This window comes from Condylura cristata, unplaced genomic scaffold (genome assembly GCF_000260355.1).
Source record: "Condylura cristata isolate star-nosed mole 26May11 unplaced genomic scaffold, ConCri1.0 scaffold00010, whole genome shotgun sequence".
NCBI classification, from domain to species: domain Eukaryota; kingdom Metazoa; phylum Chordata; class Mammalia; order Eulipotyphla; family Talpidae; genus Condylura; species Condylura cristata.
The window spans coordinates 39320792-39334844 of record NW_004567111.1 but is presented as its reverse complement, the minus strand read 5'-3'; the positions used below and the strand labels follow the sequence as shown (position 1 = coordinate 39334844).

General features: G+C 36.7%; 1 protein-coding gene across 2 annotated transcripts in view; it reads right to left on the bottom strand.

Annotated features, from left to right (window-relative positions):
• Positions 1 to 14053, bottom strand: part of LOC101622323 (phospholipid-transporting ATPase IB) — a 515968-nt gene that overhangs the window by 386712 nt on the left and 115203 nt on the right. For both annotated transcript variants that reach the window (XM_004680155.2, XM_012723210.1), the window contains exons 11-16: positions 10548 to 10713; positions 9171 to 9298; positions 7971 to 8048; positions 5438 to 5526; positions 5078 to 5122; positions 2530 to 2605 (exon numbers count right to left, since the gene is read on the bottom strand). In XM_004680155.2, the coding sequence (XP_004680212.1) occupies positions 2530 to 2605; positions 5078 to 5122; positions 5438 to 5526; positions 7971 to 8048; positions 9171 to 9298; positions 10548 to 10713 (582 nt within the window). The remainder of the gene's footprint in view (positions 1 to 2529; positions 2606 to 5077; positions 5123 to 5437; positions 5527 to 7970; positions 8049 to 9170; positions 9299 to 10547; positions 10714 to 14053) is intronic.

Sequence of the window (14053 nt, the reverse complement as noted above, 5' to 3'; positions counted from 1 at the left end):
AAGAATAATTGTATGCAAGGAAATCACAGTGGTTTGCATGATTTATTAACCACCTTCACAAAATAAAATACATATTATAGGTCAGTAAAATGAAATAAATTTGAGATTTTAAGTGCCGATCACTTGGTTATTTTCCCAAAGAATGGTAAAGTAGAAGAAAGAAGCATTTTTGGACTTTAGCTTATGGAAGTCCCCATTTTTATCTAAATTGTCTTGGGGGACATTCACTCAGATTAAAGTATGTGATCCCAGAAAGTCCTGACCTTCTTCCCTAGGGAGTATTTCCAACCACCACAGAAACTTATTTTTTTCCCCAATATTTTATTTTCTAGATTCTTTCTGTGATTTATACCTTGTGTGGACCAGAAGTTAAGATGGAATTAGATTTTTTGAGAATAAGCTGATAGATAGCAAAAAACTTTAAGGAATGATCTTGTGTCCCTTAACTACATTTCTAAGCAATGACTTCTATTTGTGGAATAATTTCCTAAAGATTTGCCAAGGAAGAGCATATAACTTCTTTTGTATATTATGTCTAAGAGATTGGAACTTGAGTCTTTAAGAAGAAATTATTTGTATAGTTATATTATTTATATACTAAGTAGCAATTTGTCATGGAGGACAATTTCATCATATATTTCAAATAAATGGGAATTATTTATTTCTAAATACATAAAGCATTTTGTGCATACCAAAAAGTGCAAAATTATATAATTATAATTATATGAGGTACCTAGAATAGGCAAATTCAAGGAGACAGCAGCATAGAGGAGACGGGGGAAGAGTGGATGTGGATTTATTGGTTAGCTAATACAGTTTTTCTGGAAGATGAAGAAGTTTTGTGTATAGATAGTGATGGGCACATAGTACTGAGGATATATTTAATATCACTGAACTGTAGATTTATTTTAGAAAGTTAAGATATGGATATTTTATATATTTTTCCACAATAAAAATTTTTAACTTCTTAAAAAGTTTATATATATACATATATATATATATATATATATATATATACACACACACACATATGTAATATATGTTTCTGTTCAAATTGGGATGGTGAGTGAGAAAGGAGAAAATGGAAGAGGAACAGAGGCTTAGAAAGCTGCCCTTAGTCTGATTTCATAGTTTTTTTTCCTGACATAGATGAATAGGTAAAACAGTAGCAGAGGAGATGAGGTAAGCAAAGCACAGTTTCAACCTGAAGAGAAATTTCATAACCCAATTTTTATTGCCCTCATCCTAAATACTGTTTGAAAATACTTGATACGACTCTGGGACACCAGGTCCTCAAGCTGACTTGCTCCTTTGATAACCTTAATTAAAACCACCCTCTTCTAGAAAAGCTTTTTCAGAGATGCCACCCTTCTTCGGAGAACCGGTAGTCTCGTAGTTGGATCTTCCTCTAAGATCAAGAGCCAAGATGGAGCTACACCATTGTCTGTGACTATGACCCCAGCAGCACATCCTGTGTGGCCTGGGACCACTTCCTGAGCATCCTCGGAGCTGAGACAGGAAGCCTGGACCCCAGCCTGTGGGCACTAGTGTCTTACACACTCACATTTGAAAACTGTTGCTGGGAAGGTTCCCATTATCAAATAAATGGGCACTAACTGTGGTAGAGAAAAGAAAGTTTCCTCACTGAAAATTCAGAGAAAGTTTTAAAGCATATGCATAATATGTGTGTATGAGTCCTAATAATAAAAGTTTGGAAAGATAATTTTAACTTTGATAAAGATTACCTAACCTTAAAATTAAAATTAAATTTATTTCAGAAGTAAAGTAACCAAATTAGATCCAATTTATACTGACCTGAAATACTTCAATTGTGAAATACTTCAATTGTTGAGTACTTTATGAAATTATAGTAATTTTTCAGATTGGCCTTTAAATCAAAAATGAATTGATAACAATCCTACAATTAACTTTGGTTTGTTATAATAGTTGAGATAATGAGATGTCAAAGTTCAGAATGGGATACAGTTAGATTCTGAATCTCATTTGTCTGCTGTGTAATTCTTGACCAAGTCAATCTTTTCTGTTACCTTCCTGAGATAATTCAAGTACTAAAGGAAAATCTCTATCAAATGTCTGGTACACAGCAGAATGCTACATGTTATTATGTTTTACTTTGTTTTCTTAATTATCCTACTCAGTGGACATTCAATAACTTTCAAAATACTAAGATACCTCTTAGGTTCACAACTATGAAGAAATAATACCAGAAAAATCTTAAAAAGGAACTGAAATCTGAACTATTAGAGAATACCATGAATATAAGAATCATTTTGATGTTGGTGTGCTACTTTACAGCTTCACTACATTTTTAGTTCAGTGTTCACCACAAAGCATTTATTTAAGTTCACTTTCCTGAAATACTCACACCATAAATGGGAGGCTGTATTTCTCCCTAGTTTCCAAAATTACACCTTTCAAAACATTACATATATGTGGGTACATGTACACACACACACACACACAACTGCACAAGCATTTAGATGTCCTAGAAGCACATGGTGGCCTTACATGATGATCCTCAATGTTCTTCAAGAGCCTGGGATCATCAAAATCACATGAATCACTTGGGGGGGTTGATAATCGGCTGTAAAAGAAAATGGAAAATATTCATCAATTCAAAAGTTCCTTTAAGTAATGCCATCTTAGTAAGAATCTATGTTCAAGAAGAAGCATGCCTGAAAAGCTTTGAATTTATAGTAAACTTTTAAAATTTGGAATACTACATATTATTTCAAACCATAAATCTTTAATCTGACTGTGGGATAAAACACCTAGAAGGAGACCAGAACCAACACCATTACTTTGTCATTTTAGGTGGGCTCTGCATAACTTCTCCAAGAGAAAATTTCCAAGAATTCCTACTCAAAGCATGTAAAACAGGAGGAAGACTGTTGAATCTGTGTGGTGATTTCTGACCAGAACTTGTAGAGAGGAGGATACAAATCACTATGAGAAATGAAACTGACATGATGGCTGTGCATACTCTCACACTGAAGAAAACAGAAAGGGTTACCTATATCCCTACATTCACAGTCCCTCCTGAATGTTCAAAGACAAAGGAAGATAAGAGGGTAGCAAGGCTGATGTCAGTCTGATCTTTGAAGAGCTGTCAGAGTTGAGTAACAGAAATCAATAGCTTGCAAGGGAGGATGCCGAAATGCAAGCTGATGCTCTCAGCAGAATACTGTGAAGGCTGAGTAAGGGGCAGTGGAAAACAGGGAGAAGATTCAGTCTGCATGGACCCTGTCTTGCCCACTCAGCCCAGCAATGAAAGCTTATGAACCCAGGAAGAAATGGAAGTCCAGGCTTTAGAAAGATTAAGGCAAAAGTAGCAATGAACTCAGGGACACTGGGCAGGTGAGCAGGTATGGTAAGGCATCCTTTTGACACAGGAACTTTAATTGAACTCTCTATATGCTGCAAGGTATCAAAGCCATAAAAAAAATCTGCAGTCAGATTTATAACCCTTGGCAGGAAACTGAAAAGTTCTACTCATGACAAGATGACTAACTCAAAAGATCTACAGAAACTAACAGCAAAGTAGCAGGTCCTGACTGCTCATTCCTCAGGACAGCCTCATGTCCCCCTACACACACAGTCCTACCAATCAACTTTGTTAGTGTCTAAATGCTGAAGCGTAAGCAGACGTTACTAGTTGTAAGGGAAATGTGGGTCAAAAGCATCATGAGATACCACTTGACACACAATGGAAAGGCTATTATTCCAAAAATAATAAAATTAACAAGTGTTATGAATATGTAAAAATACTGTGCATTGCTGATAGGAATACAAAGTGGCAGAGCTGCTATAGAAAATCTCAAAAAGTTAAGCATAAAATTATCGCATAACATGGTAATTTCACTTTTGGTTACTTATACATACCCAAAAGAACTGAAAGCAGGGTCTTAGACACTTATGCACCCATGTTCATTACAGCATTATTCAGACCAGCAGAAGTTAGAAACAATGGGGTATATATAGATTACATATCTATATCTATATGTATATATAGATATAGATATATGCATACAGAGGAATATTACTCAGTCTTAAAAGGGAAGTAAAGTCCAATGTATGATACAAATGAATTAACCTTCAAGAAATGTGCTACACGAAGAAGCCAGACAGAAATGCATATTGTATGATTCCACTTACGAGGTACCTAGAGTAGTTATATTTAGAGACACAGAAAGCAGGAGCTACAGACAAGGAAGAAAGGGGAATATGCATTTCACTGAAAAAAAAGGGAATATGAGTTTCACATGAAAAAAGTTCTGGAAATAGGTACTGGACAAGGGTATAAGAAGGCTTTTGAAATCTGGTAGTAAGATCATATGAAATGTCACTACAAAGAATTGAAAATCAAATGAAAGAAAAACAGAAAATAAAGTAAAAAGTATGAAAAATGGGGGAAAAAAGGTAACAGAATCAGAGACTCAATGTGTGATGAACAGGAGATCCAGTAATAATGGTTGGAGGAAAAGTAACATAAAAGTAGTAACAAGACATTTGCAAGAATATGAGAAAATTTCCAAATAGAAAGGGCCAACTAAATGCCCAAATCAATAAGAAAAATAAGCCTCTCCCTAATGCATGGGTGTATTCCCAGAATACACATAAAATCTCAGATGTTTCCGAAAGCTGGTGGGCAGGGTGGTGGGTAAGATCATACCTGAGGAGCCCGTGCTAACCCACAGTCTCTAGTATAGGGAGTAAACAGTATCTAGCACTTCTAATTTACAAATTAATACATTTTTTTTGAAACATAAGAAATAAATATCCTCAAAGGGTCTGAAAGTTGAATTTTGCTGGGAAGTGGGATATGAGTAGGAAGTATTCAACCAAGAGTTGGCTATTTTTTGGTAAAAACTTTGTATTGTTGTACTTTAAAACCATATTCAAATATAACTTTTACTCTGGTTCTCTCTTGATGTAATACAAACAATTTTGGTCACAAAATATACTGGTAAGAAATACCAAGTACCAAATTATATGATAATTTCTGATTCTGAAGCTTTTCCCATCAAAATATCAAGCTGTACTAGACTCTACTCACCAGAAATCATCGGAGGATGGCTCTCTTGCTAGTTCTGGAAAATGACTGCCAGAGAGAGAGGAAGAGGCATTGTGATCAAAACATGAAGAAGAAATTTGTGATAATTATATTCAAAATGTACACGGACAGACTTCCTGGCATTTGTCACTAGGTTAGTGTTTGCAGAAATAGAACATGTTTTAGCTATTCAAAGTTATAATCTTTGTATTTTAAATGTATTCAGTAGAGAATATATACTAAACCACTTATAACTATCCTTTCAAAATATCCGAAAGTCATAGCATTTGACTAAACAGCAAAAATAAACATTTTACTGGAAGAATACAAATAAAATTTTCAGTAAGCAATAAACACACTTACCCATAGGTTACTCCAGCAATACTACACTTCTTGAAGTTCATGATATTGCATGTAAGAGTTCCAGTTTTGTCAGAAAATAAGTATTTTACCTAATTAAAGAATAGAATATACGTGAAGCATATAAGGTACAAATATCAATAAGTGAAGTCTTTCCTTCTATATTTTATAAAATCTACATTAATTTAAAAAGAGATTTACTTTTAAGAAACCATAATAATTTTATTATTGTATAATATTGATAAACTGTAATGCCAAGCTCATTTTAAAACCCTTTTTTAATGGCCAGTTCTGGAGTTCAATTGTGTGGAAACGTGCAAGGGAAACTTCAGTAACAGCTCGGAGTCTCTTTGGTCTATGAGCAAAAGCACTTGGTCATAGCTTGCCTTGTAAGGCAGCCCAATGACACATACCATTCCCACACTCTCATCTAGGAATCTGCTCTCGCATCCAATATCACAAGCTCAAACTCTAGCAACCTTCAACATTTTTCTTTTTCAGATTCTGTCCCCTGATTGGAACAGGAAGGCAGATCCTGAAGCAGCACAGAACAAACATGAAGTTGCTCCATCATCATCACAATTAAGATTACAGGAAGGCAATATGGACCACTAAGATTACATAGTTTTCAATATTCAAAGTTTTCAGACTTATTCTAATGAGTTCTTAATACACAAAAATGGACAAAGAAATTTCTGGAGGAGTTCAACAACCAAGTCATTTGCCTTGATAAGCTGAAGAGAGATAAGTGAATTCCAAATGCACACGTGTTTTGCAATTTACGTTCTCTGAGAAGAATAACAGGATGAAGAAGAGAAGAAAGAACTCAGAATCAGAAGAGAGAGAGCCCAGTTTGGGTTCTGGATACCAGATAATCATGAAACTCTGGAAAATTGCCTCATCCTTCTTGGACGCAATTTCCATCCATGAAATAAAGAATGTGGCTAGAAAATATATATTATTATATGTGTGGGTCTGGAAAATCATTTCATAAACTGGTGAAATAATTTTCATCAATGGTTTTCCTACACTGACGGCAAGAAAAACCCCAGCTTTTCAGAAGGCTTCTAAAGAGGTGTTATCGTTGTAGAAGATGTGCTTCAGAGACTCAAAAAAACTGTTTCAGGGAATCTATGTTTAACTGCTTTACAGAGTGGGATTAATGATTATATTGCTTAATTATACAAAACGAGCTAATACACAGAAAAATATTTTTAAAGCAACAGAGGGTCTTTGAGTAAGATAAAAGATTATCTTATTATTATGCTTGCTAATTCTGATTTTTACTTATTATTATTGTTATCTTTTTCCTGATCCCTTATTTGGTTCCTATATTAATGTTCCTAAAGAAAAATATATTACATAGAACAGGTACATTAGTACACAATGGGCATAGGCTTTAACTCCAAATAATAAAATTTTATGTAAGTTTTATCAAGCCTGAAAATATAAAATTTTAGTAAAAGTACCCTTATAAGCACGGTCTCCTTCTACTTCTTTTTTGAAATCAAAATGCTAAAAAAGAAAATTCTTCAATAAAGAATCTTCAAGATCTTCTATCACTCTACTAAATTTTAACTTGACTTGTAAGCTCCAACTCAAAACAATTTCCCAAACGAAAATTCCCCATATCCCCAATGAAGATGAATTGTTTCATCCTGGGTGCTTCTTCAGCACTTTCAATCCCTCAATTATTGGCATCCAGTTAAAGGCCCATGAGAACACTTACATACTGAGCACTGTAACCAACTGACAAAGGCAACCAAAGATGTTATCAGGCACAGTCACAGCTGCAAATGGGCTCCAATGTCTCAAGCCAGAAATGGCCCCCACATCAGTATCATCTTATTTACTGTATTCATATTTACCCTTATTTACTGTATTCATGTTTGCAAAGACTATAATGGAATGAGAACACAGAAGAGAGACCAAAGTGGCAAATTTAGTCTAATATACCCATCCATCTTATTACGTTGTTGGGAGATTTAAACAAGTTGTACAAAATAAAATTATAATCTTCTATTGGATGCATTCAAAGGAAGCTAATCTTTGCAGTAACTTCAATGTAAGACAAAGACACAATGCAAACTACAACTCAGAAAAGAGAGTAGGGGTTCAGGGTTGACAGAGGGCAAAATAGTTCTGTGAAATACTCCAGAGACAAATTCCAGAGACATATCCTGTAAATTATTCCCTACATATTTTTCAAGGTTACCCAATATCTGAGTATCTTAACCCTTACTTTCTCTGTCTTTTGCTTCTGAGAAATAATTGTAAATGTCCAAAGTGATTTTACATTTTCTATACTAAATTATTTAAGATAGCTTCTAGGTGATAAGATATGCCCATGCCTCAAAAAGCAGGTCAAAATGAGCTAACATCTGTATGAATAGCACTCGCAAATACCCTATAGCTCTTCAAGTGTCTATAGCTCTTCAAGTGTCTAAACTACATTCACAAAGAATAATTTTTGCAAAATTACTCCACGGTTTTTGTAAAACTCCTCTTCCCTTATGCTCACACCAAAGACTCTCACCTGCCCAAGTTCTTCATTAAGGTTTGATGTCCTGGCCATTGCAGGAGTGTCATTTCCTAGATAATACATATCTGTGTCCTAAGATAGACAAGGGAGGAGGGCATGTCAGAAAAAAATTAATAATACATACCATCTATTCTTCACTTAGATTAACACAGAAACTAAAAATAGGTAACAAAAGTGGCAATTTTCAGTTTGGGGGTAAGAATACAGTGGCAATTAACACAAAGAAATGCAGTGATGGGGGGAAACATGGCTTTGAGAGTATCATTTCATGACCTAGACTATCTCCTACTCAGAGTTCAGCTACTGTTCAATTTCTCCTGAGAACAGGGGCTTCATTTGTTAGATTGTTGTGAAGATCAAACAGAAATGCCCAGGAGGGCCCTCTCTGGTGGCACAGCAGGTTAAAGCACAACACTAAGAAGCTAAAGCCTCTGCAGCACAAGTTTGATCCCTAGCCCCAGAAGTGACCACATGGCATGGCAGACCTCTCCTAACCTGCACACTGTTCCCCTCAGTGGTGTACTTCATCAGTCGGCCTGTTCTGCTCCCCATTCTGTCTCTGGTGAATCTTCTCACCACCCCTTCAACTCTGGCCTGTACCCTAGTTCTGTATGCATAAATAAATAAATCTTTAAAAAATTGCCCAGGAAAGCACCTAGCTACAAACACTGGCTGCTGAAGTCCAGAGCTCCATGGCCCATCAGCTCCTGAGCAATTCCACTTGCATTCTTACAACAGAATCCAGGTTTACTGTCAGCATAAATTCTGGTATATAAGGACAATGAAGAAGAATCACCTCCAAAACTGTTCCCTGAGCACTAATTAGACTTTACTGGCATGAAGAGCATGTAATGTCGTTTCCATTGGCACTCACCAGAAGACATACCCCTGTAAAGCTTTTTGCTTCCCTTTTCTGATTTAATCCTCATGAAAACCCTTAGAACAGGTAAGACTCTCCCATTTCAGACCAGGAAACTGAGGTAGCAGATAACTTGTCACTCAGGGACTCAGGGACACCCTTACATAAGATCTCCTGCCAGGTCGCCAGCCAGTTTTTCCAGAACAAACCTAAACAAGCTATCTTCTTCCTTTTGTGAGGACTCATTAAATGGCTAAGATTCTGAGCGTGTACTAAAAAGTAGTGGTTGACATTTCTCCAGTAGCTCTAATTTTAAATGCTGCTGTGATACTCACCCAGTTTATAAAAAGGGCTTGAGTATATTTTACAACCTCAAGAGTTACCAACAGACTGATGGGAATGAGATTGTTGTACAAGATGATGAATGTCAACAAGTTATATCCAAAATTATCTGAGCTTGTATCTGTGGAAGAAAACCAGAGTATCTGTTATTGGCATGGCAACATTAGCTATAGCCCCATTAAGTTTCCTTTTACTTTATTGTTTTGGAATTTTCTCAAAGACCCCCCCCCAAACATCTATATTATGTATAATTCTAGAAATTCAAGTTAAACAACTTATTGAGTACCCACTAAGTGGCACTAACTGTGAGTGGAGACTTTGAAGACCCATTCCCTTCCAACAAAGATCTTCTAAAAGGAAGCTGTGAGGGTGAAATAAAAGGAAGCGTGCCCTTCGATGTGACCATTCAGCAGGAGACATCTGTTAAAGGGGAGTTCAGAGGGCAGATTGGAGGCTTAATGGAAGGTGTGTTCACTGAAATCCATGAGGAATAGAGTTTTAGCCAAGTTTTGGACAACAGAGAGAAGACAGTTAAGGAAAGGGGATACAAGGAAGAGGTTTGTGGTCTGCTAGACTTAAACAGCCCACTCAGTCACCATTTTGGTTATGTGTGGTTCTGAATTCAATACAAGGTTAGAACAACCCAGTCAATCACTTATATGACCTAAAAGAATGTTGGATACCAAAACCCTACAAGGCTCCTTTCAAGTTAAACAAGAGCAGGATGCTTGATCATCCTGAGACAATGTGTATGAGGGATGACTGGGAATGCCCTAGGGGACCATTGATTGTTGCATAACCTTGCAACACAGAGACTTGCACTGCTGGGATGCCTCGCTGATAAGACTGGAACCATGGGTGGGGGGTCTGGTCTGGGTGGGGGTCAGCATCAATACAATACTGCATTATACATGTAGACTCACCACTCCCTGAAGCCCTAGATGAGATAAGTATATTTTCAGTTTTCACCCACCCTTACTCTTTGATCGCCTACACCATGTAATTGATGCTGTATGAATATTCCATCAATAAGAAGCAAGGATCTTGCTCTTTCGGTAGCATCCTACATTGTAGAGCCTGTTCTATGACTCCTGTTTGTCAGTGTAGTGTTGTCAATGCAAGAGAGGTGAAGCAAATAACTCAAAAACCGTAGTTAAATGATACTCGTTTGAATATAAAACATGTCACAAATATGGCCCTCTTCACTTCATCGCACAAGTCCTTAGCTTTGTCTTCTTAAGAACTGCTATTCTGCTCAGGAGCCAAAGCAAAGAGAATGCTGGCATGGTCACTATAAACAAGCCATGCTTGGAAGGATTTTTCAAAAATTCTTTTTTCCTACTTCAACAAGCTACCCACTTAACACTTACCCATCTTCTTGATATACCAGTTCTTTCCACCTTGAGACCCATTCCAGTACCAGGCCCCCACTGAGCTGACTAAGGCCATGACCAAGAGGATGCCAAACAACACCAGGATCTGCACATTGGTCACTTTCTCCACATTCGATCTCTTGAGAGGTGCTTTGGTGGAATTCTGCACAACAGCATTGAAATTTAGTCAGGGTCAACAGAACAAATTTCAGGGCAAACAGTGGGGAGAAAATGGGGAAAGTTAACCAAATTCAACAAATAAAAACTTAAAAGGCTATATATTTTTGCCAGTAATCAATGAAATTTAAAATTGGAAATGCTCGTGAATCAACAGATAGTGTGAAATAAAGATGATCCAATTTACCATTTCAGAGAACACATTTCAGTTTACATGATTCAAGCCATATTTCTCATGATTACATTTTAGCAAAAAATCAGCTATTTGCACTATCAAAGCACAACAGTTTCTAAATCATTCGTTTAATAGAAATCAACCATTGTTAACTCAAAAGAAGCCATACCATAAAAACCTCGCCCTATAAATAATTTCTGAACTTCTTATTTTCCCTCCAGCAGCTCAAAACTTAATTGAGGAGGAAAAAAAAGACATACATGAACACATATACATCAATAACACAAAATAGAACATCGACAGCATTAAAATAAAGAGATGGACAAAGAGCTCATTTGAAAATTTAAACAAGAAACAAGTAGAAAAAGTCAAGAAGCTCTAGTGGCTGGGAGAAATCTGAATGGTGTCCTGTATGAAACAGAACAGACAGGAGAGTAACCAAAAGCAGAAGCCAGCCTGGCCATCTGCAAGCATGTGTGGCCAGATTTCTCACAGCCGGTGGGAAAATGAGTCCAGCTAGAGTAGAGGCCAGTACTGAGCAATGGGTTCAGAAAGATGGATGAAATCAGATTCAAAGAACACTGCGCTACAGTCAGAAAACCTGATGCTGCATTCTTCCTGCAGTGGAAAACTCAAAAGGGCTATTTGCATTAGATAGCTGTGACCCTGCAGTCCATTTGCATTTTTAATTTTCTGAAGATAGTTGTGATGGGCATAAGAAGGCCCCTCCCCCACCAGGGATGTCTACCTCTGAAGACCTAGATCCCATGAATATGTCACTTTGTACCAAAATCAACTCTACAGATGTGATTAAATTGAGAACTCTGCCTTGGGGAGATTATCTTGGTTTTCTAAGAGGGCGCAATTGAAGCACATGTATCTTTAATAACAGAAAAAGGAGAGTTCCTTCCTTTGCTACAGAGAGAGCTATGACTACAAAGTATGATCAAAGAGATGCAACACTCTGGCCCTGAAGATGGCAGGAGCGGACCTATACCAAGCCTCCAGGATGGAGGCGGGAATAAAGAGATGTTCCTCTAACTCTCCCTAGGGTGTTCTAGACAGGAATGCTGCCCTTCCAGTACCTTTATGTGAGTGAAAACCATTTCAGATTTCTGACCTACAGAACTATACCTAACAGCTTTGTGAAATTTTAAGCCACTGAATTTGTGGCAATGTGTTTCGCAGCAATAGGAAATTAATATAGTAATACAGCAGGTGGTAACAGTCCATTCCTGGAGGCAAGCGGAGCCTGGACTAAATAAGAAGGCAGCAAATGGACAAGAGGAGAAAAGCACAGGGACTTCAGCCTGCAGCTCTCCTTCCACAAATCATGGGCAGCACTTATTTGCAAACATTGGGGAATTTGGAAGCTTGCAAGGCAGTAGCTGGCCATAAATATGGTGTCTTGTGCCAAATTTAAGTCAGGACTTTTCCCTTACTATTCTACATTTGTCCAATCACAAAAGGAGCCAAGATGAAAATGTCTCTGAAAAAAAGAATATAAATAAAGTCACATAGTGAATATAAAATAAAGATGAAAATGACTTGCAATTCATTCCTACATTCCATAGAGAAGTTTACCACAGTGTCACTGGAATTCTATCACCAAACAAGTATAGACAAGGTTTTTTATCGTGGTAGGAAGTAGGGAGTTATTGCACTGGTGATTTAGAAAAGCTAAGTCCTGGACGTATCTAAACAATGCAGCAACATTTTTTCTATCTACAGTTGACCCTTGAACAATGTGGGTGTCAAAGGCACTGACCCTCCCCACAGTCAAAATTCCATAGACTTTTGATTCTCCCAAAACTTTATGAATACTACTTTGCTAATACTGAACTAAGCCTTACCAAAACTATAAACAGTTAATAAAAACAAATTGTGGGTGTTTATGTATTATATTCTTATAACAAAGTAACATAGAGAAAAGAGGATTACAACAAAATCATGAGAGAATACCTAACAGAACTGTGCTGCCTAGGGTGGAGAACCTAAGTTTGTATTCTGTGTTTATAAGAAAATTTTCACATGAGAGGGGGCGTGCAATACAAAACCTTCTGTTCAAGGGTCAAAGGTTCACTGTTTTTGCCCTTTCACTTTAGTTCTCTAATTATGTGTTTACACAGATTTTTAAAAATTCTCTAGACTCTAAATGGAAACCATTAGTAAAGGCTGACCTGGCATCAATCAAATACCACCTGAAGGTCAATGGGGGAGACATATCACCACCTCTGACCTCTTAGCAAGAGCCAGTAAGTTCTAAGAATGCTTATCCCAATCTTGTAAAATTAATGATGATTTTACCATTTTTAGTAAACATGCATTAGAAAAAACAAAAATTATAATAAACAATTTCAATGGCTGAATTCTCACCAGGGAACAGGATTAGAAAAAGTTATAGGATTAGAAAAAGTTATCTCTCATCTAACACAAAAGCTACAACCCCAAAATTTCTGGCTTCCACACAAAGCATTTTATGGAAAGCCATGTTTCTGCCTATTCAACTCCCACCTCCATTTGCAGTGATGACCATATAATGCTAAGTTCCTACTAGTTGCTACAAGGCCTTCTAGAAATTCCATTGAAAACATTGCTACTTCTAAGTAGTGACATTCTACATAGAAATAAGCCAAACTGCCAGGCTTTTAAAAACATGTTTCACCCCTCTGATTCCCTCTGAAGAAAGGAATCAATTGAGTACTAGTTAAAATATGGATTTGGGAGCCAGAATCTGAGCTTTATCTTTTACTAGATCTAACTTTTGTAACTTGAGACAATCTGTACCTCAGTTTCCTCATCTAGAAAATGGGGAAAATAAGAGTATCTTCTTCATAGGGCCATTGAGAAGAATACAAGATTAAATACATGCTAGTTACAAGAATACAAGATTTAATACATGCTTAGACCAATGCCTAGGGCACTAAATGCTACTGTAAGTGGGAAAGAATCTAAGGCAGCCAAAAATTGAATGATTAGTGAATGCTGACAGGCTGCTTTAGGGCAGATGAAGATTATTCAGCATATCTGAGATGCTCCAGCAGCTCCTCACTATTCACAAATGATATTTGTGATCATATTTACTGGTTTTGAGCAGCTTTATTATTATTATTATTATTATTATTATTATTATTATTATTATTATTATTAT